The 25,488-nt window shown below is 54.7% G+C and overlaps 1 protein-coding gene across 4 annotated transcripts in view; it reads right to left on the bottom strand.

Moving 5' to 3' along the window:
- DENND2C (DENN domain containing 2C) overlaps positions 1-23,618 on the bottom strand; it is a 47,950-nt gene extending 24,332 nt beyond the window's left edge. The window contains exons 1-3 of one of the 4 annotated variants that reach the window (XM_077839097.1): positions 23,552-23,618; positions 3,978-4,146; positions 536-1,543 (exon numbers count right to left, since the gene is read on the bottom strand). In XM_077839097.1, the coding sequence (XP_077695223.1) occupies positions 536-1,365 (830 nt within the window). In that variant the 5' untranslated portion in view covers positions 1,366-1,543; positions 3,978-4,146; positions 23,552-23,618. Of the gene's footprint in view, positions 1-535; positions 1,549-3,977; positions 4,147-4,877; positions 4,984-21,910; positions 22,202-23,551 lie in introns of those variants that run through there. The other 3 variants (XM_077839098.1, XM_077839095.1, XM_077839096.1) reach the window with 3 other exon arrangements.
- Between the last annotated feature and the right edge of the window lie 1,870 nt (positions 23,619-25,488).

Below are 25,488 nucleotides of genomic sequence, written 5' to 3'. Positions count from 1 at the left end.
CGGTGGTTATCTGAGAGTAATGGCCCCAAACTCCAGGCAACTAAAAGATCAACCATCTGGAGTCATGTCGGACTCACGGAGCAACAGTGCTCCTCACTGGAGAAGAGAATTAGCCCATGATCCATGGGAAATATCCCAAAGCGCAGGGCAGGCAGCAGCACCCGGCTTTGCCGAGGTCTGGACACCACAGCTAAGTCAGCTTTCAGGGTTCTGGGATGAGGTTTGTTTGGGGCAGTACTAGGGACCAGGCAGTCTGTGCACAGGAGTCATGCACTGCTCAGGGCGGGGAGGGGGTATTTTAGCCAGGACATACCCCTCTCCTTACCCTTCTAAAGAAGGGCCAACTGCAGAGCTACCATCACTTCTGTGGATTTTAAGGTCTCACCTGAAAGTGCAATTCATGTGAGGCCTTTAGAAACAAAGTAATTCTCATGGGTCACTGAGTGACCTGGTTTGGGCGAGGGACTTGCTCAGCAGAGGCCGAGGAGGCAGGTGCTCCGTGCATACAACAGCAAATAAGAATTAAGCCACCTACCTCTTGGATCTCCCTCTGATTTTCCCGTTTGCCTCTCTGTGCTCGGGCTCATGGGAGGAGCCTGTTGGGGAGTCCTTACACTGGCCTTCCAGTGGCTTTTCTCTGCAGGAGCTGGCTTGGTCCCTTTCTGACAGATAGCGGAAAGTCCTGCGGGGCTTCGGGGGAGGGATGGCAGCAGGCCTTGTCTCCTGTCCCTCGGCCTCTGAGTAAATGTTTTCGAAGTTCCTCTCTGTCACATTGAGAGGCTCCACTCCCCCAGCATATAGTTCTCTCTCTGTCAAGCCACAGCTCTCTCTTTTCCTTTTCAGCTCCAATGCCATCGCTAGGACCTTGTCAGGAGGAACGGCTTCTATGTTCTTCCACAGCCCTCGTGAGGTGTAGAAGTTCCCTGGTGGCAGCATCTGCTCTGGGTCCAGGAGGCCTCCCCGCCAGTCTCCGTTCTCCTCAGCTCGGGAAATCAGGCAGCTTGTGTGCACTTTGGGCCTGAGGATCTCCAAGGTACTGCAATCACCATCTCTCTTGCTGTCACCCTCACTCTGAGAATGGTTCCTGCCCTTTTCCCTGAAATCCAGGCCCAAGCTCTTTGAGTTTGCCAGCCCTGCCTTTCCGTCATTTCCACAGCCCCGTGGCTTGGCCGTCGGCAGAGCCTCACGGCCATGGTCATACTGTACCCCAAAGTCCTTCAGCTGCTGTCTGTCCTCGCTGCAGCCCCCTCTAGTCCTCCCCTCCCACTGGGAGATCTTCTGTTTGATGTTCCGGCAGTGGCTGCGGGAAAGCGTTTGCACAGCACACCGAGAAAAGCCACCATCTGGGGTCCCTGTTGGGTGCATGGCAGGAGCCTGAATCCTCACAAATGCCCCATCACAGGCCCCGCCTAGTCCCTCCCGTGCCACACACGCAGCGAGATGGTGCAGAGTCCCAGCGCTCCTGCTAGGCTCCAGTCAGGGAGCAGAACACAGACAATCCCTTTGGACACCAGCCCTGCGAGCAGCAAGTTCTAATTCAGCCCTGGACTTAGGGAAGGGGAGGGAAGAGAGAGAGAACATCCATTAGTCCAGCTCCAAGGCAGAAGGCACCAACTCACCCCAACAAAGAAGCATTCAGCAGCAAACATGAGGGCACAGTAGTAATCCTTCTCCGAGGGCTGACCCTCCTCACCAAGTGCTGAAGACTGGTCTCCCCACACCTCACCACACTCCTGAAAATCCCTTTCTCCCACCAAACTAGAGATTTAAACACCTGCTGTAAGAGGTGCCAGGTTCCCTGATTTTCCCCACCAACATAGGGCATGGCAAGAGGGGAGGAGACGGACTGGCTGCTCTCAGTGCTTGGGAAACAGGCTGATGATTTGCAGTTCTCTGAGCTCTCTCAGGGTATTGCCCATGGTTGCTAGCACTTGTGCAGCACTCCTGAAGACAACACCAGCAAGAGCTCCAGAGAGGACCTGGTGCAGCATTTTCACGACCCCATCGTCTAACCCTGCTCAGAGCAGGTCTGCAGCATCTTGTGTGTGCTGGAGCTCCCGCCAGGGGAGTTGCATTGGTGCGGGGAGGTGTTGAGACAGAGCTCAGTACAGGTACAGCACAAGGAGTCTCCCAACTCCAGTCTGCAGTGAGCCAGTGACAGCCCTGATCGGAGGGCTGCTACGGTTTGACACAGGAAAGCAAAAAGCCTCATTGCGTTGACTGCAGACAGGCCCAGGTATTGGCAACACTAAACCTCCCGCCAGATGTGCCCCGCCTGCCCCACAGCCGGGCAGGAACATGTTCAACATTCCACCTGCCCACACCTGACCTAGATCGGCCACTGGGGAGGACTCTAGGTCTCAGGGAAGCGGCAAGGTGGCTCATGGTGTCTTTTGGGGGAATGAGGAGAAGCAGCCGCTCCAAGTGCAGTGCTGTGCTGGTCAGTCACACCCTACTCTGTCCAACAACCCCTTGGCATGGTGTATCTGCTCAGAGACCCAGAGCACAGGCCATTCAGAGACCATCATCCCAGGCTCTAGCTGGGTGACACTGTTCAGGACAGAAATCCTGACCACAGACATAAGTGAAGTTGGCCTGGGTGGTTCTGGCCACCATCTGACTGCAGGAAAAGCAGGTGGGCTGCTGTGCAGGGGAAGGGCTGCAAGTCAGGCTGGGCTGTACATACACAGTACTCCCAGGTCTGGGCAGAACTGCAGCACAGACATTTCCTGGGCAACTACTGCAGCTTCAGTGCCTATGAAGATCTCATCAGCCTTGTGCCCACATCTGCCTTTTTACCCTGCAGAGAGGGGTCTGGCCAAATCCTCCCACATCCCTTCTCCCATGTGCCAGAAATATCAGAGCACAACATGGAGAGGAGTCTCCAGGATCAGCTCCACCTGCTGTCTGCCTGCCTGCCCAGGTATTTACCCTCTGCCTATCCCCGGGAGACCTGAGCCCCTGAGCTATTTGAATATGGAAACCTAACTAGGTGTTAATCCAGTGCAAGGGCCATGGCGACTATGTGCAGCAGCATTGCCACATTGATCGAGGTCCCAGCGGAGCCCCCAGCACGTGGTAGCTCTCCACGGAGTAACAGGCCAAACACCCCTCTGCGGCAGCTTTGTCCCCACTGCATAAATGAGAACCTTGACCCAGAGAAGTGGAGAGACTTGTCCAAGGCCACAGCAAGCACAGGTGTCAGAGATAGGGCTAGAGCCCCAAGGTCCTGGCTCAGGCTTGTGTTCAGATCACAGCCCACGTGACGAAGTCCCCTAGCTCAGTGGCAGAAAGTGATGCTACGAAGCATTGGAAGCCACTGTTTCTGATCTCATCAGCACAATCTGCGGTGACTTTCCCAGTCGCTATGAAACCCACCTCGTCCTCACTGACTCAGCGCCTGCAAGAACTGGCAGAACTGCAGACAGGAAGGGCACTAAGTCAGCGAGAAGCAGATCATAAACCTGTTTGCCCCACTATCTCGCTACCCCTGCGAGCCGCCTGCTGCCCTCGCAAGCAACAGGCTCTGTACCCCAGCACATTCAGCCAAGAGCAAGGTTTACACTGTGTGTGCATTAGCATCCTGAATTACATTCCCCATCCTGGGCAGATCAGCTCTCAGGAGGGAATCCTGCACCACCACAACACTCAGAAACTTCTGGCAACTGGCTTTGCAGTAGTCACTGGCGCTTGCGATATGCAGAAATGCACTGAAGGGAGAAGGCCAGGGTTTTGCTCCGAGCAGAGGCTGCTGACCCTCCCTTTGCAGAAGGTGCAGGCTGTGCCTGCTGCATGATGAAAAAAGGGGTGTCCAACAGTGGTGCTAGATGCAGGAGAAATCCACTGGCCAAGGCAGTTCACTGTTGGAACTAGCAAAACCAACTCCTTTTTAGCCATGACAGCACACAGTTCCTCAGGCAGGGACTGAAGCTGTCGTGAGAGACTCAGCATTTGCACAGATACATAGTGGAACTTACCCCTCTGCAGAGATCCTGATGTCCCAGCCACTCCCTGCTGCACTCACACAGAGCCAGCACCAGAGTGGAGCTTCCTTCCCCCAGCTGAGAGGCAGCTGCACCTAGCAGAGGCTGATGCTGCCCATCTCCAGGGATGTCAGTGCCGGCTCTTGCCTTCTCCAGAACTGTCCTGATGGGGAGAAAACACAGCATGCTGCTTCAGCAAAGACATGACCAAGCCAACTCCCAATCCCGAGCAAGGCGGCAACCACCCGCTTGCAATGCATCGTTAACATGAATGGCACCAGGTAACCCCACTGTGCTGGGGGTCTGTGCTAACCCCAACGAGCAGCCTGCTCCAGCCTCAATGCTCCACACATGGAAATATCAGCACTCAGATGCCGGGGCTGAACCTAGGAAAGTCACAGCACCCAGCTCCCAACAGGAGGGGGAGCACATGCAGCAGGGTCCTCTGCCCGCACAGACGGCTCCTGCACAGACCCTGCCATTCAGAGTACACTCAGCTAAGCGAGTGGAAGAAGCACCGCCCCCAGTCCCTGCCAGCAGGCCCCTCTGCCCATCTGGGGTGTGCTCATGGTACAGTATGGCAGCCCTAATGCAGCACACTCTCCCCTCCCTCGTGTCAGCAGGCCAGGAGCGAGACTCGACAGGAAGCTGCTCCTGCAGCAGCAGGGTGACGGCGAGATGCAAAAGGAGGTGGAGGCAGGGGAGTAGCAAATAAAGGAAGCCTCGTCACCTGCCCCCTGCCCAAGGCATCAAGGGCTGGACAAGAGCCCAGCGTGCTGCAGTGCAAACTAAGGCATTCTAGGTACAACCACAGTTTGCCACTGTACCTACGTATCCCCCAAACACACACAGCCCTGTATCAGGGCCATCGCCCCAAGCACTGACACCACTCACCATGGTACCATGCTGCCCAGCTGCCCCAGCCAGCAGCCCTTCCCTGGCCTGGCCACTCGCAGCCAGAGCCCTGGCAGGAGCCCTCCTGTCCAGCACCATGCAGGGGCCTCCTCTCAGCCACGCCTCCACGCGCAGCAGCTATAAATAAGCATTGTCTCCAAACATCCTGAGCCAGGAGCCATCCTTCCTCAAGCCCAGTCTGCACAGCTCGATTAGCAGGCAGGAAAGCGTGCCTCCCCAACCCCCCCTCAGTGGCCACGGCTGCCACGCAACGATAACACAGCCCTCGCTTCCCAGGCACAGGCCTGGCTGGAGTCACAGAAAGCCAACCCTGAGACCACCTGGAGTGGACTCCCAGGGCCTGGGGTCAGAAGACAGGGAAGGCCGTAGCAGTAAGACACTGGGGCTGGGGGAAAAAAACTTTGGCAGAACAGCCCTTTACTCCCTGCTCCCGACCCTGGACACCACACCATGAACCCAGCCAAATGTAGGGAGTAGACACCTATGAGCTGGGAACCAGCTAGGCTGGTGGCAGGGCAGGCTAGGGCAGCGGTAATAGGAGTGCAGGGAGCAGCAACACAAAGCTGCTTGCAGCAGAGGAGAGAGGCTCTCAAAATCAGGGACCTCACTCAGAACAGCCAGCAGGAGCAATCACACCCCCCCAAAGGGCTCAGGGCTGCTGGGGAAGGAGCCTACAGAATGAGAATCCAGCACCCTATCCAGTAGCTGATTAGGGAAAGCAATGCTCTCAGCCACACAAGAGCCCACAGGAGCCAGAACCAAGTGCAGCCATCCCCAGATCCCAAGGAAGAGATTCTGCTCCATCGGGGTCTGACACCTGCTGTGCAGGGAAGGTGGAGTGCAGGGGCGGAGCCCCCCATGCAGCACAATTCACAGGCAGGACTGGCCAGCGGAGCAGCTGAAATCACTCCTGTTATCAGAGCTCCCAAAACACAGGCCCGAAAGCTGCTCTGGCACAGGGAACAATGGGCCATTCGCAAGGCAGAGCGCTCCACAGGCTAATGCTCTGCGTCCCTCTGCCCACACGTCCCGAGTAACAGCTCCACAAGGGGCCTGGCAGCAGGGTGCTGGAGGGTTCAGTTATTCCCCTGGCGCAGTGTAGGTTTTCACTTCCTCACCCTGCCAGCCATTCGGTGCCCCACAAGGAGGGAGCAGCGTGGCCTGGAGAAGCCTGGTCTGCAGGGCAAAGGGCCACAAACTGCGGTACACATCGCACTACACAACAGGCCAGCCTGGGTCTGTCCCCAGCAGCACCTACATCAGGCCCTCTCTTCCCAACAGGAAGTAGTAGGAGTAGTTACATCTGCCCCTCCACATCTCATTGGCTGGGGAAGCTACAGAAAGGCGGGAGGCACAGATCACATGTATTTACGCTCCGGGGCTAAGTGAAGGAACCTGTGGCCCCACAGTTATGCTGGAAACCACCTCAGTCCCTCCCTAGCACACCTAGATTCACAGTTACCCAAGACTCAGTAACTCAGCAGCAGAAGACTAGCCCAGCCAGGTCTCACTGTACAGTCCCACTAGGATCCATTCCCCAGCCAGTTAGCTTTTGCATTCAAAACACTGCAGCATTTATGTCAAGCTAAAGGAATTCACAGGCAAGTTCTCATGAAACACCAGGGAGGCTGCGACACAAGCCATCAAGCTGAGCCAGCACCACAAAGACTGAACGCACTGGACACCCCATAGCTGTGGGCACCAAGGCGCCATAGTTTCTGTTCGGCTCCCAAGGATTTCAGCACAACCGACCATCACCTAACGATTTACAACAGCAAAGAGGAGAGTGTGCTCCAGGAAAGGGGAATGAGCCCACACAGGCAAAAGGCAAAGCCACATGGGCCAACAGGTCAGCAACAAGTAGGGCTCAGGGCACCTCAAATCCCGAGGAAAGAGCATCCAACCAAGAACTATCACGAGAGGTGCACAGCGCTGCCAGCTCTGGCCATTTATCATGAATCTCACTAATCTATTTGGGGATTTTTAAAAAGACGATTTGGTAGTCAGGTGATTACGTGACAATCCCAGCCCCCAAGTTCCTAGCCCTCCTGGTTGTGGAGAAAAGCTTGATAACATGACTTCCGACGGCTCAAACACCTGACCCAACTCTGATTTTTTCAGTCTCATGATTTTAAAATCACCCTCAAGATTTTTTTTTGAGGCCCAACTCACGATTGTTCAAATGCTTGGAGTTGGCAAGGCTGGTACACTTACCAGGGAACGCCTGCATGCCCAGGCCTTTCCCGACCACACAGTTTACATGGCATTTGCAGAAGAGCTGAGGAAGAAGCCCTTGGGAGGGGTATTTGATTAAGAAGCAACAGCAACTCACCAGCAAGCTTTCACCGCTCTGCAGGGCTGGCTGCCCACTGCATGGCACATCTGCTCAAATGAAGTTCTCTATTCCTGTCTCCTCATCACCAGCTCAATGCCCGCATGACATTCATCCACGGGGGTACCAACGCAGCATGCCAGCTCATGACTGTGCTCAGAACTGTCTTGTTTATAGGTGCTCTTGGGCTCAAGGCATAAAGCAGACAGCAAATGTCTTCTCTTCAACTTAGCAAGGGTCTAACTCTCAACATGAGGCATCCAGTTCACAGCCACTTCTCTACAGAGAGAAAAGCATCAACGGATACCTCAAACTGCTCCTAAGAGAAGCTGTGCAGCTTGACTGCAGTCCTGGGACCCAAGGTCTCTAAGGTGTGTCACTGGTCCTTGAGTAATTACAATTGGAGCCAGATACAATTAACAATTAATTTCTATTCCACCTCTGAAACATAACCTATGGAAGGCAAGCTAAAGGAACTAGCCAACATCACCTCTCCCTTGGGCCTAGTCAGCCAGGCGCAGCACTGAACAGGTATTTGTCAAATACACCCACCCGTTTGGAAGAATGGAATGTAGCATTTAACTTGCACGGGCTTGCGAGACAGGTGGCTGCTCTCAAGGAAGAGGGATTTTGATGAAAGCTGCTCCAGTGGGTGAAGCACATGAGCCCAGGAAACTATATAGACTTTGCCCTCAGGAGGAGTCACAGAAGTTGCTCTGAAGCAGGCTGGGATGGTCTGACCTCTAAGTTAAAGAAAGTTGCCTATTTGTGAGATACAATCAAACTGTTAACACAAAACCTCTGCAAAACCTGACCCAAGGGACCTTCACAGCACAACTCGAGGGACTAGGGACAAACTGAAATCACCCTGGTCTTTTAACGGCATCACATCTGACAGCATCTTGTGGGGCTTCTCTGCAGGAACTCTGATCTGTAAAGGTTTCCAGCTTGCAAGCGGCTGTAAATCCGATCAGCAAATTTCTAATCCTAAAAACCAACCAGTTACTTCCAGACCCTTCCACGTAGAGACACCGGCAAGTTACCCAGGGACTCCTGCAGGACCAAAGTAGTTAGACTTGGGAAGGATGAGTCATTGTCCAGTTCTCGTCTCTGCTATTCCCAGGGCTGAAAGTAAGGCGGTACAGGCATACCGGTAAAAGGTGGCCGCCGGTACCAGCCCCTACCGCCTTACCGGTTTTGCGCCCCCATCGGCGGCCAACAGGGCCGGTGGGGGGAGGGAAGGCGAGCAAAAGGAGCAGCTGGAGCCCTTGGCCCTTTAAATTGCCACTGGAGCCCTGTGTGGCACAGGCCAAGCAGCATGGAAGGGTTGGCTGGGGGATGTTGACCCCCAGCCCCACCCCTGGGTGGGGGGGTGGAGGCTGGAGCTGGCCCCCATACCGGTAAGTTTTAAATTTTACTTTCACCCCGGCTATTCCAGAGCTCTTCCCTATTGTACATTCTCTGATGCTTCTAACAAAACCTGGGCTTCCTGCACATGACATCCCCTCATCCCGTTCCCCATTCTCTGCACGTTCCTAACTGTGCCTCTGAGCAGAGAGCACTTCATGCAGGGAGCATCCAACTACAAGCTATTTTAGTTAAATTTACACTTTAAAAAAGAGTAAATGATTGCTGCACCTCAGCACGGCGCTCTCCAAACTACATCCAGAAGGCTCAGTAGTCTCCAGTTTGTTTTCCTGTGTTCCCAAAAGTAGCCAAACAGTCACCCCCACCCCACCAATTGTGACTATGCTTGCAATGCCTTGCATCTGAAGGCACTAAGCAAAGATTCTAGATCTATATTATTTTATTTGAAATGTTCTTCCTAGGTACAGAAAGATTTAAAATGTTTCTAGATGAGATCTGCCAACAGCATTGCTTATTTCTTGAAAAAAGATACCCTCTGAAGATACATGTCTCAGATTCAACATCTAGAGAAAGTTTCCGTAACATCTTCGCCCAAAGTTGAAGCATGAGGAGGTTTAGCACTCCCTGCCATGTAGTGTTATCTTTTTTTCCAGGACTGAGAGCCAGAGAGCATTCTAAGCATTTTCCATGCAAAGAATCCCAACAGGATTCAATTTCCTGAAACCGTATGTTCCAAAAGAGAACGCTGCCAACATTATTCAGGAACAAAATACTCTTAATTGTTGAGCCCACCCAACACAGGTGCTGCTGGCCCTGTGCTAACCCCAATACTGCAGTCAAAAAATCTCAAGCAATTAGCAAAACAAAGGCATTAACATGTATGCAGCATCTCCTATTACAAGGCTGCAAAGCATGCACCAGAACCCATACAGATTAATTCCTTGTGACTGTCAGCTTTCCAAGCCAATCCAGTTTCAAAATGCTTCTCAATTGTGAACTGCCCGAGAGGTGACAAGTCTTCCTGCCACAGTGACCCAAGGGTGGGGGGAGGCCTTCAAGTCTCTAGCGTTCTGGGAAAGCAGCCAAGCAAATATTGGAGGGAGGTGGTTAGTAAAGATATTTATTACTCACTGTGAAGGCACAAACAAGGATACATCTCAGAATTCGTAGCCACTTTTATTCTGCTCAGATGCAAATCCTATGCTTTTCTGAGCAAAACTCTGCCCCGTTCTGGAAGTGGAAAAGTCTGGGGCAGTATCAGATAATAAACACTCCAGGAATGCTGCATTCTGTCATTCGTCTCCAGCTCAACAGAAACCACCTCCATCAGGAACTGGAAGTTGCCACCAGGCTAGCAGCAGAGCAGAGCACCACAGAGTAGGTTTGCACAGCCAGTAGCTGACCCGGGCTGGGATGCTCGCTGCCATGTAGATATACCCACTGAGACCCCAGAGGCAGGCATGGAACACATAGGCTGGATCACCACCAGTGTGAGCATAAATAATGTTCAACACTTTATTTTAAGTCTCTAGCTGTTGTGGATGCAGAGGGAAGATCCCTAAAGGCTCAAACACCAGAAGGCAAACAGCCAGCCCAACGTTGGTTATTTTTTAAAATCTCATGATCACTGGGGGGCCTGACTCATGATTCCTGAATGTCCGGGGTCAGCAACACTGGAAGGGCGGCAAACCACCCAGCTCTGAAGCAGGATTTCAGCCAAGTCTGCTGGCTGTTTGCCTGAGGGCCCTGCAGTTTCACACCAAGATGCAGGCGAACTCAGCAGAGGCACTGCAGGCTGAACGGAGGGAGAAAATCAAAGATCAGCATAACCTGAGGTAGTTCCTTGATGCAGAACCAACATCAGTCAGAAAATGCATATTCCACAACACACAAAAAAGGGATGCCTGGGCCACTCCCTGCTGGGGCCTTTATTGTCTTTTGCCCCATTAGCAAGGTTTGACCTGACTGGAGAAACCAGACCTTTTGGCCTCTGTTTCACTCCCCCCCTGCTCCTGGGCCTCACCTAGCTCCTTGTGCCCCCAGGGTCAGCATCACTGCAAACAGAACAGGCAGAGCCTCCTGGGCTTGCTTAAGCCAAGGTCTCTCCCCCCAGGCTGGGGCTGCACCCTGGGAGTGTGACAGGGGAAGGCACAGGCCCACACGGCCATGGAAGGTGGCACAGGTGGCAGGTCTGATGGGGAGGAAGCTGCCCTCCCCTCCCCCAAGACAGAGCGACCGGTAAGGGCTCCCCAGCAGCACTCTCTCAGTAGCAGTGACTCTCCCTACTGCCCCTCAGGTTCTTAACCGCCTGTGATGGACAGGACTGGCTGGCAGCAGAACAGCCTGGGCTATCAGCCAGGAGGGAGGCAGGGCTCCCAAGCATCTGCTGGAGTCTCCTCCTCACTGCACGGGGCTGGGCAGTCCTGGGCTGCTCACTGCAGGAGCATCAGGCAGCCTCCTCCAGGCACCTGCGACATCCCTAGAACCAGCTGCACACAGAGGTGGCAGACATGGCAACAAGCACTAACCTCACAGGAGAGTGGATGACACCAGGGGCCCAGTTTCCAGGAGCAATTGGGAAACAGGGCAGCCAAAATCCTTGCTTTAGTCTCAGCTCCTCAGGGACAGGCACCATACTCGCCGCGGGGGCACACGCGGCTCTGAGCTCTGTCAGCACCACACACCACAGCCGAGCGTGAAGAGCTCCATCTAGGCGAGGGGGACCAGATCGTACCTTCTTGTTGCTCTGGCTGCAGGAGAGTCCAAGAGCTCAGATCCCCGCTCCAGCCCGAGTGCTCCAGGGACAGCAGAAAGCGCTGAGCAGAGCACTCAGAACTACAGTCCTGGCAGTGGGCCGGGCTGCAGCTGCCTTCAGCATCCCCTTTCCCTGGGACAAACAGCTAGGAGCTGAGAAGAAACAGTCGGCAAGAACGGAGCAGCTAACTCCACATCATGCTCCTAGCCCAGCCTGCCACTATCTCTGCCCTCGCTGGCACAGCCCAAGCCACCAGCTTTTGTGGAGCTGCTCGATCTACACCCCAACAGTTCTAGGGGCCAGGACTGTCTCGTGCCATACTGCCACTGGGAGGAGCACCTGATTTGAGAAGCTCCAGGAAGGAGTCACCTCTGTCACCCCCTGTGGCCAGTCCTCTTTGCAGCTTTCCAGGCCAAGCTCAAGACAAGCCTCTTGGTCGGCTGGGAATTGAGGGCTCCACTTCGGTCAGCGAGTTAGTCTACAATCCCCAGGTACTACTCATCCTTCTGCCACCAATTCCAGAGATCCACATCCCAAGACAACGTGCTGCCCAGCTTTCCTGGGACCTGGACTGTGTCTAACCCTCTGCTTGGGGGAGACAATTCCTATTGGTCCTACTGACCACGAGAACAAACAAAAGCCAGCCTGAGCAGGTGGAAAACAGACATCCTGAGAATGGGCGCTTACCCGTCCAGCCACAGGAAGCGTTAAAGCAAAGGCCAGAGATGACACTCAGGATAAATCGGTGGGCGGAAATGCCGCATCCCAGCTGGCTCCACACCTCCTCCTCAGCACTACTGCACTTTGCTTCCGGAGATGAACCTTCAGGTTACAAGGAGCAGCTGCAGCTAACTGAATAACCAGCCTTGCCCAGTGCTGGAGCAAAGTGCCCAAGCCGATTCATCAGGTCTTGGTAATGCATCCGCATAGCTCTGTGATGGCAAAACCCTGGCCTGGGACACACTGGTTGTTCTGGGCCATAACCTTAGTTACCACACCTCCCTGCACACAGGCAGCAGCCATAGGAGCAGCAGCAGAAACATGTTTATTTGCAGTGACCGAAGGACCCACGGACAAACATTTAATTCACATGCTTCCAAAACAATGAGAAGAGCAAGGAAGCAGGTGTTTCCACATTAAAAGGCTGGGTCAACAAGGAACCGAGCTATGAGAGAAGAACAAAAAAGCGGCCAGACCAATGGTCCATCTAGCCCAGTGTCCTGTCTCTGACAGTGGCCACTGCCAGAGGCTTCAGAGGGAACGAACAGAATAGGGCATGTTATCGAGTGACACATCCCCTGTTGTCTAGTCCCAGCTTCTGGCAGTCAGAGGTTTAGGAGTACTTGTGGCACCTTAGAGACTAACAAATTTATTTGAGCATAAGTTCAAATAAATTTGTTAGTCTCTAAGGTGCCACAAGTCCTCCTTTTCTTTTTGTGGATACAGACTAACACGGCTGCTACTCTGAAACCTGTCAGAGGTTTAGGGACACCCAGAGTGTGGGGTTACATCTCTGACCATCTTAGCTAATTGCTAGTGATGGACCTGTCCTCCATGAACTCAAATGGCCCCTTCTGCAGTTCAGTAATGTCACAAGTGGGGAGCTATCACTGCCGTCTGTTTCTAAGCAGTTCACTACCGCATTGCAGTTGGAAGGCACGCGCTGCTCTGAGAAGTGTGATCCCCTGAGACCCCAGCTCCTTCCCTTCACGGCTGCAAAGCATATTTCCCTGTTCATATCTCTGCATTTCTAGAGCATCACAGCCCCAAAGCACTCACAGGCATTAACTAAAACTCTCAGCCGGACAGGCCTGTATTACCCCATTTCACGGAGTCAGTGACTCACCGAAGGCCAAAGCGGGACTCGCCAATCCCCAAATCCTACCAGAGAATTGACCCGCAGAGTGGCCCCGCAGGAAGCCCTGCGACCGATGGGCTACGGCAGACTCGACTCCTGGCCTTATTCCATCAGCAAGACAGTTTTGTTGTGTCAGCCACAACCCGCCCATTCTCCGCACCTCCCTACCCCGCCTGCTCGTCAGTGACCAAGTGCGGCTGCCGCCACAGCGTCAGCCTACAGCTGGATTCCGAATGTCACTGAAATGGCTTTCCAGGTCCACGACATGCCCTCAGCAGCACAGGGCCTGGAGCCAGAGACCAGTTCAGCTAGTGGCACCGATGTGGACAGAACCATGATCACTAAGTGCATCATCCCAAATATGTACAGTAACAGCAGCTTCCCATTCGGGGAGCCCAGGAGTCCCCCCAAAACATGAGACGCCCTGACAGGGATGGCCCACGTGGCTCTTTCCCCTCTAGCTAGGCTGTGCCTTCCTTTGTGGTGGCAGATGGGACAGTGGACAATGCAAACACCTTTGTTCAGATACAAACAGATGCGGGGCTACTCTTCCTGGCCAGCCTGCTGCCTGCCCATAACCCCCCTCCTCTCCTCCCTGGAGCCGAGAACGAGCTGTGGCCGGAGCTCTCGCTGTTAACAGGGGACTGGAGAATCCCAGCGAGGCAGTGCGTCAGAAGGGCTGTGATCATTTTCAACTAGCTACAGCAGAAGAAGGGCCTACACAGCAACTCGCAGCTTGGGCCAGGCAAGGCAAACTGAAAGGTGACTTGGTCACCATGTGTCAGTACCTTCATGGGGAAAGTCCCAGATACTAAGGGACTCTAATCTAGGGGAGAAAGACAGAACAAGAGCTAACAGCTGGACATTATTTAAATTGGAAATAAGGCCCCAGTTTTTAACAGGGAGGGTGATCAGCCACTGGAACAAGCTCCTCAGGGACATGGTGGATTCTCCATCTCAACGTCTTCAGCTCCAGACTAGCTGCCTTTCTGGAAGAGATGCTTTAGCCAAACACAAGTTATTAGGCTCTATACAGGGGTAACTGGGTGAAATTTAATGGCTTGTGTTATACAGGAGGTCAAGCTGGATGATCTAATGGTTTCTTCAGGCGCTGAACTCTACGAATCTGAGACTCCAGACAGATGGAATTCCATGTGTTCCTTAGCTGTGAAGAATTGTTTCCACTGTAAAAAGAAAAGGAGTACTTGTGGCACCTTAGAGACTAACCAATTTATTTGAGCATGAGCTTTCGTGAGCTACAGCTCACTTCATCAGATGCATACCGTGGAAACTGCAGCAGACTTTATATATACACAGAGAATATGAAACAATTTGGTATTAAAATATGGTATTGTTTCATATTCTCTGTGTATATATAAAGTCTGCTGCAGTTTCCACGGTATGCATCTGATGAAGTGAGCTGTAGCTCACGAAAGCTCATGCTCAAATAAATTGGTTAGTCTCTAAGGTGCCACAAGTACTCCTTTTCTTTTTGCGAATACAGACTAACACGGCTGTTACTCTGAAACCTGTTTCCACTGTGGCCACATCATGGCACCAGCCTTGGGAGCGAAACACCAAGGGCCACCAGGAGAATGGGCTGCAAGCTCACACTGCATTTGGGGGAATCATCGTGTCAGGGGTTACCACAGCAGAGTTTAGCACAGGTAGAAGATTAAGGGGTTTAACAGCCATTCAGTATGTGCCCCTGTCCTGACTTCAGCACTGACAAGAGACCAGCGTGAACCCTCCGATGAAGTGAGCTGTAGCTCACGAAAGCTTATGCTCAAATAAATTTGTTAGTCTCTAAGGCACCACAAGTCCTCCTCCTCTCTTCAAGGCTTGCAAACAGCTGGTTGGTTACTTCAACAGCACATGCTGAAAAGGGATTTTGCACTTTGTGGCCTTTCCCACCCCAGAGAGCAGAACTCAGCTGGGGCTAGTTTCAATATCAATAGCTACCAATGGCATTTACACATGGTTTAAAATCACAAGCAATTCAGGGCAGCTACACAGCTGGTGTATGTTCAGTGCCCAGCATAAGAGGGTTTTCCCTCGGGGGCCTCTGGGCACCACCGTAATGACACAGCCACCACAATAGCTGTGGACTAATCCCTGCCCCTGGGGAACACCAGTGCGACTAGGAAAATATAGGGAGTGTACACAGCACAATTAATTCCCTGGCAGAAAGCTGCACCAACACTCTGTTAAGGCTGTAAATGAGATTATAATAACCTCACAGGGACAAAACCCAAACAAGCCTGAGAGCTGAAAACTGAAACTTCAATATCCCTACTCCATGGTTCTCAGCTCCTCTTCACTCCCACCACACCCCAGCCTGAACCCCCTGGGAAACAAAGGCCCCCCTCTTCCCTGGCTTAATTTAGTGGAGGATGAGAACACTTTGATAACCTTATAGTATTAGCCAACTCCAATGGGCCAAGCATTTTCTGGATTCAGGATGCCAGAGCTGGAAAACACCACTAGGTTGGGAGAATTGAGACTGGGAAGCTTTATTAGCTCATCCAGCCCTTCCCACAGGTCCAGAGCAGGCTTGTTCCCTTTCTTAGGTTTCCTGGTGATGTGTTCAGTCTGGTTCTGAATATCCCAAGGAAAGGGGTTTCCTACTGCCCCCGGGACACACCTCTTCCCCTGCTAACACAGACTCACTGGCAGGGAGTCCCCCTGATATTCAACTTTGAATTTCCCTTTCCCAGTCCCCTCTCATTGACAGTTCAGCTCCTTGTACCACCCTCAAGGATTCATCTGGCTCCTCCGTGCACACACCCTCTGCCTGTCCCAGCCTACTTCCCCATTACTCATCTGTTACGCAAGATCCAAGCCAGGCACGTTGCACTCAGCATTTCCCCACCAACTAAACCCTCTAGCCACGACCATCCTGCGGCTCTTTTCTGAGCTCACTCCTATCTCCTGTTGGTGAGGGGGATGCACAGAGATGAGCACAGCCCCCCAGGGCAGCAACAGCCATCTTGCAGGGAGCAGGTCTTGCTGCTCCAGGATGACAGACACAGTCGGGTTGTGCTGCATCTCACTCATCAGCTGCCCCCTGCCCCACCACCTGCTAAGATTTCCTGCAGCATCTCCACCCCAGAGCCTCTCTTCCTCACCTCTGTCAGCTGGGAGCTCCCCAAGCTGAAGCTGCGACTCCCCACCCACATCTCTTTTCTCTTCACAACCCTTTATCTGTCCCTGGCCTCACAGCTGTCTGCAGCACCCCCCCCCCATCATTAACATGCTGCTCACTACATCTTCTTGACCCTCAAAGATATCACAGAGTCTCACTCCCCTCCCCAGCTTGAAGCAGGACCTTCTGCTCCGTCCACCTCAGCAGGATTAACCCAGCCCATTATCAGGACCTCTTAGGTTAGGGTCCCTGCTGCCCCATGAGTCTCGTTTACTGTCAGGACCCTTTCGTACACCAAAACCTGCCCTTCCTAGCTCCTGCACTATTCCTTCACTTCACTACTCCCACCCACCAACTGCCATTCCATGTAACACCTCGGCACTGTCTCTGAAGAGGTGACTGTGACTCTTTAAGGGGATTAATACTTAACAGTTCAGGAATAGAACAGAAACCACAACTTGCCACCAGCACAGCCACTGGTGGGCCAGTTCACAGGGCCACTAGCTCAGCTTTTCAGAATCCAGCCACAAAAGTCTTCCTTGTTAATGTTATCAGCACATATACAGTTAACGCAATGATCTGATTTGCCATGGCACCCAATCCTGACTCATCTTACACACATAGATTTAGAGTGTCAGAATGAGCAGAGAGGATTTGCAATGACCAAAAACAAGAATCCATATGCCATGGACCACCTGTCCAGATCTGCTGAGAAGCTGCCACAACTTCACCTTGCACCACTACAGTATCTCAGGAGCAGCTTCCCCAAAACCCTTTGCCCCGATCTCACTCCAATTTCCTGCCACACAATACAGAAGGGAAAAGATTCTGCGCTAATAGTGATCCACAGTATGGAAATCAAACTCAGCAGACATCTGCTTTCTGCAAACACAGTATGACAATCTCCTGGGCAGGGCATGTCACATGGGGCAGGGCACATGGGGCAGGGGAAAAATTCAAGGGCTGAGACAAAACAGAAGAGAGAAAAAATCAAGAGCAGAAACAGGTCTCAGCCATAGGATGATATGGGCAGGTTTAAACTAATCCCTCATACGCCAAGAGAAGCCAGTAGTGAGTCTCACACTCAAGCGTTTGTTCCATGTGCTGTTCCTCTGCCCCCGTACTGCAGCATACCACACAGAGGTGCACAGAGCCTGGATGGAGCAGCAGCCCCTATAGCACGCATCAGCAGGACGGAACATGCCAGCAGCCAGCTTGTCACGCCTGGAAAAGCCAAGTGATGACTGCATGTTTCTCATTTCGAGATCATCGGCATGAGACTGCACCATGAAGGTCTCAGGAACATTTTTGCTTCTGCCAAAGCCAAGTCCTAGGGCTGGTTAGCATACCAGGGCTCAGGAAAGGGGCTGACCACCCCATCTTCCACAAGGCAGAGGGCAAACAGAGCTGGGGCTGGCAGGAGCAGAGAACTGCGGAGGGGTGGGGACTTAGCCAGCTGCCTTCCCCCCCACCATCACATAGGGCACAGACACTATCCCCAGTCCCTGATCCCGATGGGAGCCACTGCCCTGTTCTGCTCCCTCAGTCATCCATCTACCAGCTGAAAGGCGAGGCAAGAAACAGAGATGCTATCAGTTAGATCAGAGGCACAAGGCTGCAATGAGGCGTCTCCTGGCAGCAATGGATCTGCACCTCCAGCCTCTTGCTCCAGAGACGGACATGACTCACACCGCCAAGAGAGGCCGGCATCTCAGCTCCCAGCCACTCGCAGCTGTTAACCCCACAGGCGTGGGTCCTTGAGGGGACATGAGGGAGGTAGCAACACCATCTGTGATCTGGGCGTCAGTGACAAGCAAAAGCTGCCAATGCATTGAGACTGTCACTGAGCAGAGGGGCCCCACGCCAGCCGGTCACTGGGTCTGTGCCACGCGCTAGGGGACCTAAGACAGGCACTAGGCCACCACCACTCAGGGCTCCGTATGCTGCTGCTCCCCTTGTTCACACAGCCCTGGGGGAGGATGAGCAAGGTCGATGCATTCCCCTCCCCAGGGTCAGCAGAAGGCAGCGTTCAGGTTCAACCAGCAACCCTGGCATTAGCACCCCCTACGGATAGGCAGGAAGTGAATATGCAGAAACCACAGAGCTATCACACCTCTGAGCCAAAGCAGCTATGACAAGGACAGGCCCATCTGCCTTGACATTGCCCCAGACCCACCCCAGGAAACATCCACAGGCTCAGACACTGGGGTAGCAAAATAATACAAACCCCCAGCCACTGGTGACGCCACAAATACAAGGTACAAAGTCAATTTGAAGCCCCAGAGAGGGTCTCAAAATCCTGTCATCCTAGGAACTGACAAGACTGGCCCAGACCATGCTTTACCCCAGTGCCCAGCTGAGGATGCTCCAGAGGAAGGACTGAGACAGCCTGTAACAAATAATTACAGAATAAGCCGCCAGGAGTGGCACTTTCCACCCGTCCCAGGGACTTAGCAGCTGCATTCTGTACTGAGTATTCCATATGGTGACCACCCACCACATTTAATGCTCCCTGTTATATAACAAAGGGCCAGACTGCCACAGCTGGGTCCTAAACAAACATACTTACAGTCAGCCTGCTGCGTGGGCTGGGTTTTTCTTTTTCCCTAGGCACATTTAAAGAAATGTGCAACAAATATTGGCCAGGGGAAAAAGTACCCCAGATCCTTTAGCCAGAACTACAACAGTCAGCCCTCAGATCCCATCCTAACACTAATGCCCAGTGCCTCACACACCTACCAAGAACTAATTGCCTATGCTTCCAGCCCGCACCACAAGGCGGGACAGCACTCACAGGGATCAGTATAAAACAATCTGTGTTTGTGCAGTGCCCAGACTCTGATCCTGACTGGGGCCTCTGGACATCACCACAAGACAAACAGATGATTTTTGAGGAGAAACTGAGGCTCACAGAAGGGACGTGACCTGCCCAAGGTCACACAGGCAACCAGGAATAGGACCCAGGAGTCCTGACTCCCAACACCCTGCTCTAACTACAGGCCTTTCATTTGGCTTCACATCCTTCAACCTGGCCCCCATACTTTACCCTATGGGCATCTTGGAAGTCACCCATCTTCTCCTCACTCCTTCCTGCCGCTCTCAGAAAACAGCCCAAGTGTGGTGAACCGTTCCCTCAGTGGAGGTGAGAAACAGGAAATCTCAGCCATTCAGCTGGGCAAACCCATCACTCACAAGGCATAATTAAGTACCTGTTTGGACACGTTCAGTTTAACACACAGTCTTGTTATACCAGTTTCTTCCTCAGATAAGCTACTGGCAACACAATCCTCCCAGAATAAGAGAGAAACCAGCTGACCAGGTATCACCCTGAGCATGAATAAGGTGCCACTAAACCCATGAGCAGCTGCACTTACAAAGGACGTTTCACTGCTATTTGTACAAATCATTTCAACGGTACATCTTCCAGGAAGGCAAGAGCCGGTCATTCCAGCCCAGGATGTCCTGGCACCCCACCCTGATGCTAACCCACACCCATCACCAGGGTCTCTCGCCCTGAGCCACGATTGCACTCTCTTTGCGAAAGATGGCAAGCACTGAACAGGCCAAGAAGTAATCCACTGCAGTCCTGAGATCTCTCTGCCGGGGCAGCTGAGCCCAGAGCAACCTGCGACTAGGGCTTCCGCCTGCAGAGCCAGCTCCTTCCACTGCCATCTGGGCTCGTGCTCGGTGGGCTGGGACACAGTGCAAGGCCTGGCACAAAACTCCTGGCAGAGCCCATCTGCCATTGCATCAGCTTGATCTCTTCTGAGAAAACCCAGAATTTCTCCCTGTGCTTCTTTCCTCCTTGGCTGAGGGAGTTTGCAGAGGAGAATCCTGCACATCCCTGCTGCAGCTCCCAGGGTTTCTCCTGCTGGGGGTTTTAACAGCCAGGGCTCTCCTTAGAAGGAAGTGACTGAGGGCACTAGCCTGGGACTCTGGAGACATGCTTTCATTTTTCCTGCTCTACCACAGACTCCCTGGGGGACCCTGGGCAAGTCACTTGGCCTGGGCACCTCGGTTCCCTCCTACGCGATGGGGATAACAGCACTGCCCTGCCTCATTGCTGTTGTGAGGAAAAGTACATTGCAGGCCGAGGCACTCTGATATTATGGCAATGAGCCCCAGCCAGTGTCAGGACAGAGACCTGCGTAAAAATAAATGAAAAGTAAAGACAAACCAGTGGCAAATGTGATTCGGCAGGCTCCAGGACAGCAAGAACTCCTCCTGTTTCAGGGCAGGAGCCTCCAACTGACAGGATCAGGAAGACACTTCCCCACTGGGCAGGTTTTTCTATAGTTGTCCACTAGGGAGTTTCTTGCACCTGCCTCTGAAGTAGCCAATTCTGGCCCCCCTCAGATCCAGGAGACTGGATTAGGAGGCGCTATGGGCTGATCCAGACTGCTAGTTCCATGTTCCTAACATCATTCAGCATGATAAGACATTAACAAAGCGTTAGACTCATCTTCAGTGGGCACCACAGCCTCTGTTTGCAGAACACACTTCCCCAGAACAGTCAAGCTTCCCTTTCCCCACAGTGCTGCAAGTCCAACCTGCTAAAACAGCATTTTGCCTCCATTAAATGGTGTTAAAGAAACAGCAGCCTAGTGTTCAGGGGCACGTCTGCCTCAGGGAAGCATGGAGCCAGACTGCAGCAAGCACGCAAATAAAAACTTTTCCTTTGGCATCACACCAGGCTATTGAGACACCATTTAAAAACCTTATCCAACATTTTCCCTTTGTTTCTGTACTAGAAATTGCTCTATTGTCATCCCCTCCAAAACACAATAGAAGGTCACGAGACAACCTTACTACATTTCCTGATCTGGCTGTGAAACAACTTCAGAACATTTAAAACAAAATCAACAAAATCTACAATTTAGACACTGATTCCTCTCCATGCCATGCCTGTTCTGAACAACACAGCCTGCACAGATGTTTAATGTGAAGAGCTGTCTACCCTTCCCTGCGCACAATCTCCAAGACGCTGTTCTCCCATCTTCTCCTAATCCATTGGGATAGACATTGCCACTGATAAATCTGCCATGTCTTTGCATTTAAGAAATTCTTTGGGAGACTCCAAGAAATTCTTCCATTGGTACATTTCTCTTGCTTTAAATGTCCATTCACTGGAATCAAGACTTAGCCTGGGATATTGATCTCACCAGGTTAGAAAACGCCAAGGCAAAGCCAAAAACACTGATTCAGGGACATACAGAATCCTGACTGTTACTCCTAATTCTATCACCTCAAAATTGAAACCTGAACAAAAAGAAATTGAATCTGCAAAGCTCATGCATGCCCCATTAGGCAGAAACTGCAGCTGTTTCACTGGCTCTCCATCTGGTTATTAAAAACCACACGTGAAGCTGGGACAGTAACTGGGCACGGCACTGCCATGCAGAGCGCTATGCCTGGCGCAAAGTCAGGACTCTGAGATCTGATTAGAAAATAAACACACCTTCAAAATGCCACACCCAGTAAAGACAGTCCCAGAACAACATAGCAAGCCCTGTTTAGCCCTTGCGAAGCACGGTCACTCCACACATCCACGTACCTAGTGTGAGCCCGTCGCCAGGGTATCTAGACTCGACATGAACATTCACTCTCCCAATTCCCCAAGCAGCTGGGAAAACAGGGGCGCACCAGTGGGCAGCTGCTGGCTGCAGTCACGGTGCACAGGACGCTGCTCCAACAGGAAAGCAGCTAATCCAGAGACTAACGCGGGGCTGCCTGGTTCCGAGCTCCGGACACCCCTGCTGCGGCTCCCGAACAGCTCCGCGCCCCCCGATTGGCAGCGCGTCACTCGCGCCAGCGCGTCACACCGAGCGCGCGCACGGGCTGCGAGCCTAGCGCCTGGCTCCGCGCCCCCTCCGCCCGGCCCCGCCGCCGCCGGGCGCTGCGCAGCCCCGCGCGCCCCCGCGCAGGGCGACGGGACCGGGGCCGACTCACGCCCCGAGCGAGGGCGAGGATTTGCTGAGCCTGGTTCCACCCCCACCCCACCGCGTGAGCTCGGGGGGGAGACGGCTTCCCTCCCGCAGGCATCTCTGCTGCCCGGGGCGGGAGCCACGGACACTGGGGGGGGCGGTGGGATGCTCCGCTCACGGGCTCTGCGAAGCCCAACGGACCTGCCAGCGTCGCCAGCGCGGAGAGACAGCGGGGTCCGGGCGGCAGGGCCCGGGCGGCGGGGTCCGGGCGGCGGGGTCCGGCTTCACTCGGCAGCCAGCGGCGCCGCCGACCTCCTCTGCCGCCCTGCGCGGCGCGGCCCGGGGCGCTGGGACTAAGACGCTGCTGATTTTGTCTAGTCTGTGGATTGTCAGGCAAGGGAGGTCTCGGACTGTCCGGGCATCGCCTGGCCACCCGCGTCCCCCTGTGTCCGTGCAGTGCCCGGCGCCCCGGGACCCCCCTCCCCGGGACCCCCCTCCCCGGCCCCGCTCCCCCCGCCCGGCGCCCCGGGACCCCCCTCCCCGGCCCCGCTTCCCCCGTGCCCGCGCGGCGCCCCGGGACCCCCCCTCCCCGGCCCCGCTCCCCCCGCCCGGCGCCCCGGGACCCCCCTCCCCGGCCCCGCTCCCCCCGCCCGGCGCCCCGGGACCCCCCCCCCGGCCCCGCTCCCCCCGTGCCCGCCCGGCGCCCCGGGACCCCCCCACCCCGGCCCCGCTCCCCCCTGTGCCAGCGCGGCGCCCCGGGACCCCCCTCCCCGGCCCCGCTCCCCCCGCCCGGCGCCCCGGGACCCTCCCCCCCGGCCCCGCTCCCCCCGCCCGGCGCCCCGGGACCCCCCTCCCCGGCCCCGCTCCCCCTGTGCCCGCGCGGCGCCCCGGGACCCCCCTCCCCGGCCCCGCTTCCCCCGTGCCCGCGCGGCGCCCCGGGACCCCCCTCCCCGGCCCCGCTCCCCCCGCGCGGCGCCCCGGGACCCCCCCCCCGGCCCCGCTCCCCCCGTGCCCGCCCGGCGCCCCGGGACCCCCCCACCCCGGCCCCGCTCCCCCCTGTGCCAGCGCGGCGCCCCGGGACCTCCCCCCCGGCCCCGCTCCCCCCGCCCGGCGCCCCGGGACCCTCCCCCCCGGCCCCGCTCCCCCCGCCCGGCGCCCCGGGACCCCCCTCCCCGGCCCCGCTCCCCCTGTGCCCGCCCGGCGCCCATCACAAGGGCCTCGATCCCCGGAGCCGATCCCCGCAGCAGAGGCCCCCCAGGTCGGGCTCTCACCGGCTCGTCGGCACCGCTCCCCCCAAAACCCCCCCGACTCCAGCCCCGCTCAGGGGGGCCTGCGGGCGTCTCTAGCTTTCATACATTTGGGCAACATCCCATTGGGCAATGCGACAGTCACTCAGACACCTGGCCCCGCCCAAAGCTCCGCCTTTTAAAGGGACACGCACCGCAGGACCCTCGTTCTCTCCTTGGCACCTGGGGCCTTGACTTGCCGCTGGGGGGCGGATCGAGGGGTGGGGTCCTTCAGCCTGAATCCCGGCCCCGACATGACCCCCAGGTAGACAGATCCCCCCGACATGACCCCCAGGAGGCCCTCGCATTCCCCATCCTGACCCCCAGTGAGACCCTCATCTGTCCTGCCCTGGGGGCGCCCCCTCCTATGCCAACACCCATCGGGGAGAGCCGCTGAGTCCTGGTGCTGCCCCGTTCCTTGTACAGTGCCATGCACAGGCTGCCCACACCCCGCCCATCTCAGGGATTGCCACACAAATGAAAATTCATCCCAAAATGGGGGAAGTGACACCTTCACTGGGGTTCAGGGCTGCAGTCGGGGAGCACAACCCCACCAGTACCGTGTGAGTTAGGTGACCAGCCACAGACAATAGTGACTCGTAGGTGCGAGCAGTTCCTTCAGACTCATGGTCTGGTAACTACTCGCCCAAGCTATATGGTGGGATCCCATTTGCCAGACGGGGGGTGAGGGCTACTCCTGACAAATACTGTCCAGGGCTCAGGCAAACCCCATATGGCCTGCCTCAGCCAGGAGTAAGGTCTTTGGAAATGGGGCCTACATCCCGAAGGGCTGCACCCCAGCCCAGGGTTCCTGCCCCCTGAACGCAGCTAGGCTATGGGGCCCTCAACATCCAGGCCCACAGGTGCGTGACCCCACATGCCTCTGGAGCTTTAGTTTACATAACAGCTCCCGACTACCCCAGGCTGCCTGGTGCTTTCCAGCCCTGTCACTCCCTTGGGCACGCAGGAGGCAGTGCCACCCTCTGGAGTCTTGGCGCCTGGCACCATGGGAACAATCTGGCCATTGCGGAGGGTACAGCGAGGATTGGGAAAGGCTGGAACTTCAGGCAAAACTCACTGTGACGCACCCCACCTGTGACCTCATTATTCCCACCCAGAGCGATACACACCAGTCACGCCTTGCCAACTGTTCATGCAGGATCAGGTGCTAGGATGGCCCGGCGCCCACGGCATATTGCAAGGTGCTGTCAGTGCTAGGGGCTGTAGGTGCCAAAGATGAGCTCAGCAGGCATGTGTCTCTCTGTGTTGTGCAGCCTCTCCCAGCGACCACACAGCCCTGCCAAAGCCTCTTCACACTTACTCACGTTGGTTCACACCGAGCTATCAGAATTCAGCAGCTGAAGAGCCAGCGACTGGGATGATCCTGCCTCAGGCCCCAAAAGCTTAATAGGAAATTCCATTAGGAAGGAATGGCTGGGACCGCCCTCTCACCCCCCCGCCCGTGAAACAGAAGGGAAAGGGGGGGTTGCTGACAGCCCTGGGAGCCAGCGCAGCTACACAATATAACACAATACAGACTAGTACGTAATATAATTAAATATCCTATGGACCATATTACCACCTAACAGCTTCTGACACTATCCATACACTCTCGATTTATTTCTCTGGAGGGAAAATCAAATTCCACACCATAGTCCAGTACAACAAACTAAGTCCTGAAGACGGGGCCCAGGACTACGCCAGACGTGCAGCCAGTGTTCTGTGGGGTTAAGAGGCAGGAGCTGGGTCATTTACTTGTGGATGCTTGAAACTTGCATATGTTTTAATTTTGTGTTTTGTAGTTGGGGCCCCTGCTCTTGCAAGTAAATGCAGGGCTGTTGTGTTTGTTACAGCAGTGTAACTGCAGTGAAAAGCCACTAGATGGCAACATTTAGACATTAATTCCAAAGGACAGGATAGGA

The sequence above is a fragment of the Eretmochelys imbricata genome, chromosome 21, assembly GCF_965152235.1.
Source record: "Eretmochelys imbricata isolate rEreImb1 chromosome 21, rEreImb1.hap1, whole genome shotgun sequence".
NCBI classification, from domain to species: Eukaryota; Metazoa; Chordata; order Testudines; family Cheloniidae; genus Eretmochelys; species Eretmochelys imbricata.
Note: the sequence above shows the minus strand (reverse complement) of the source record. Positions and strands in the feature narration are given on the sequence as shown.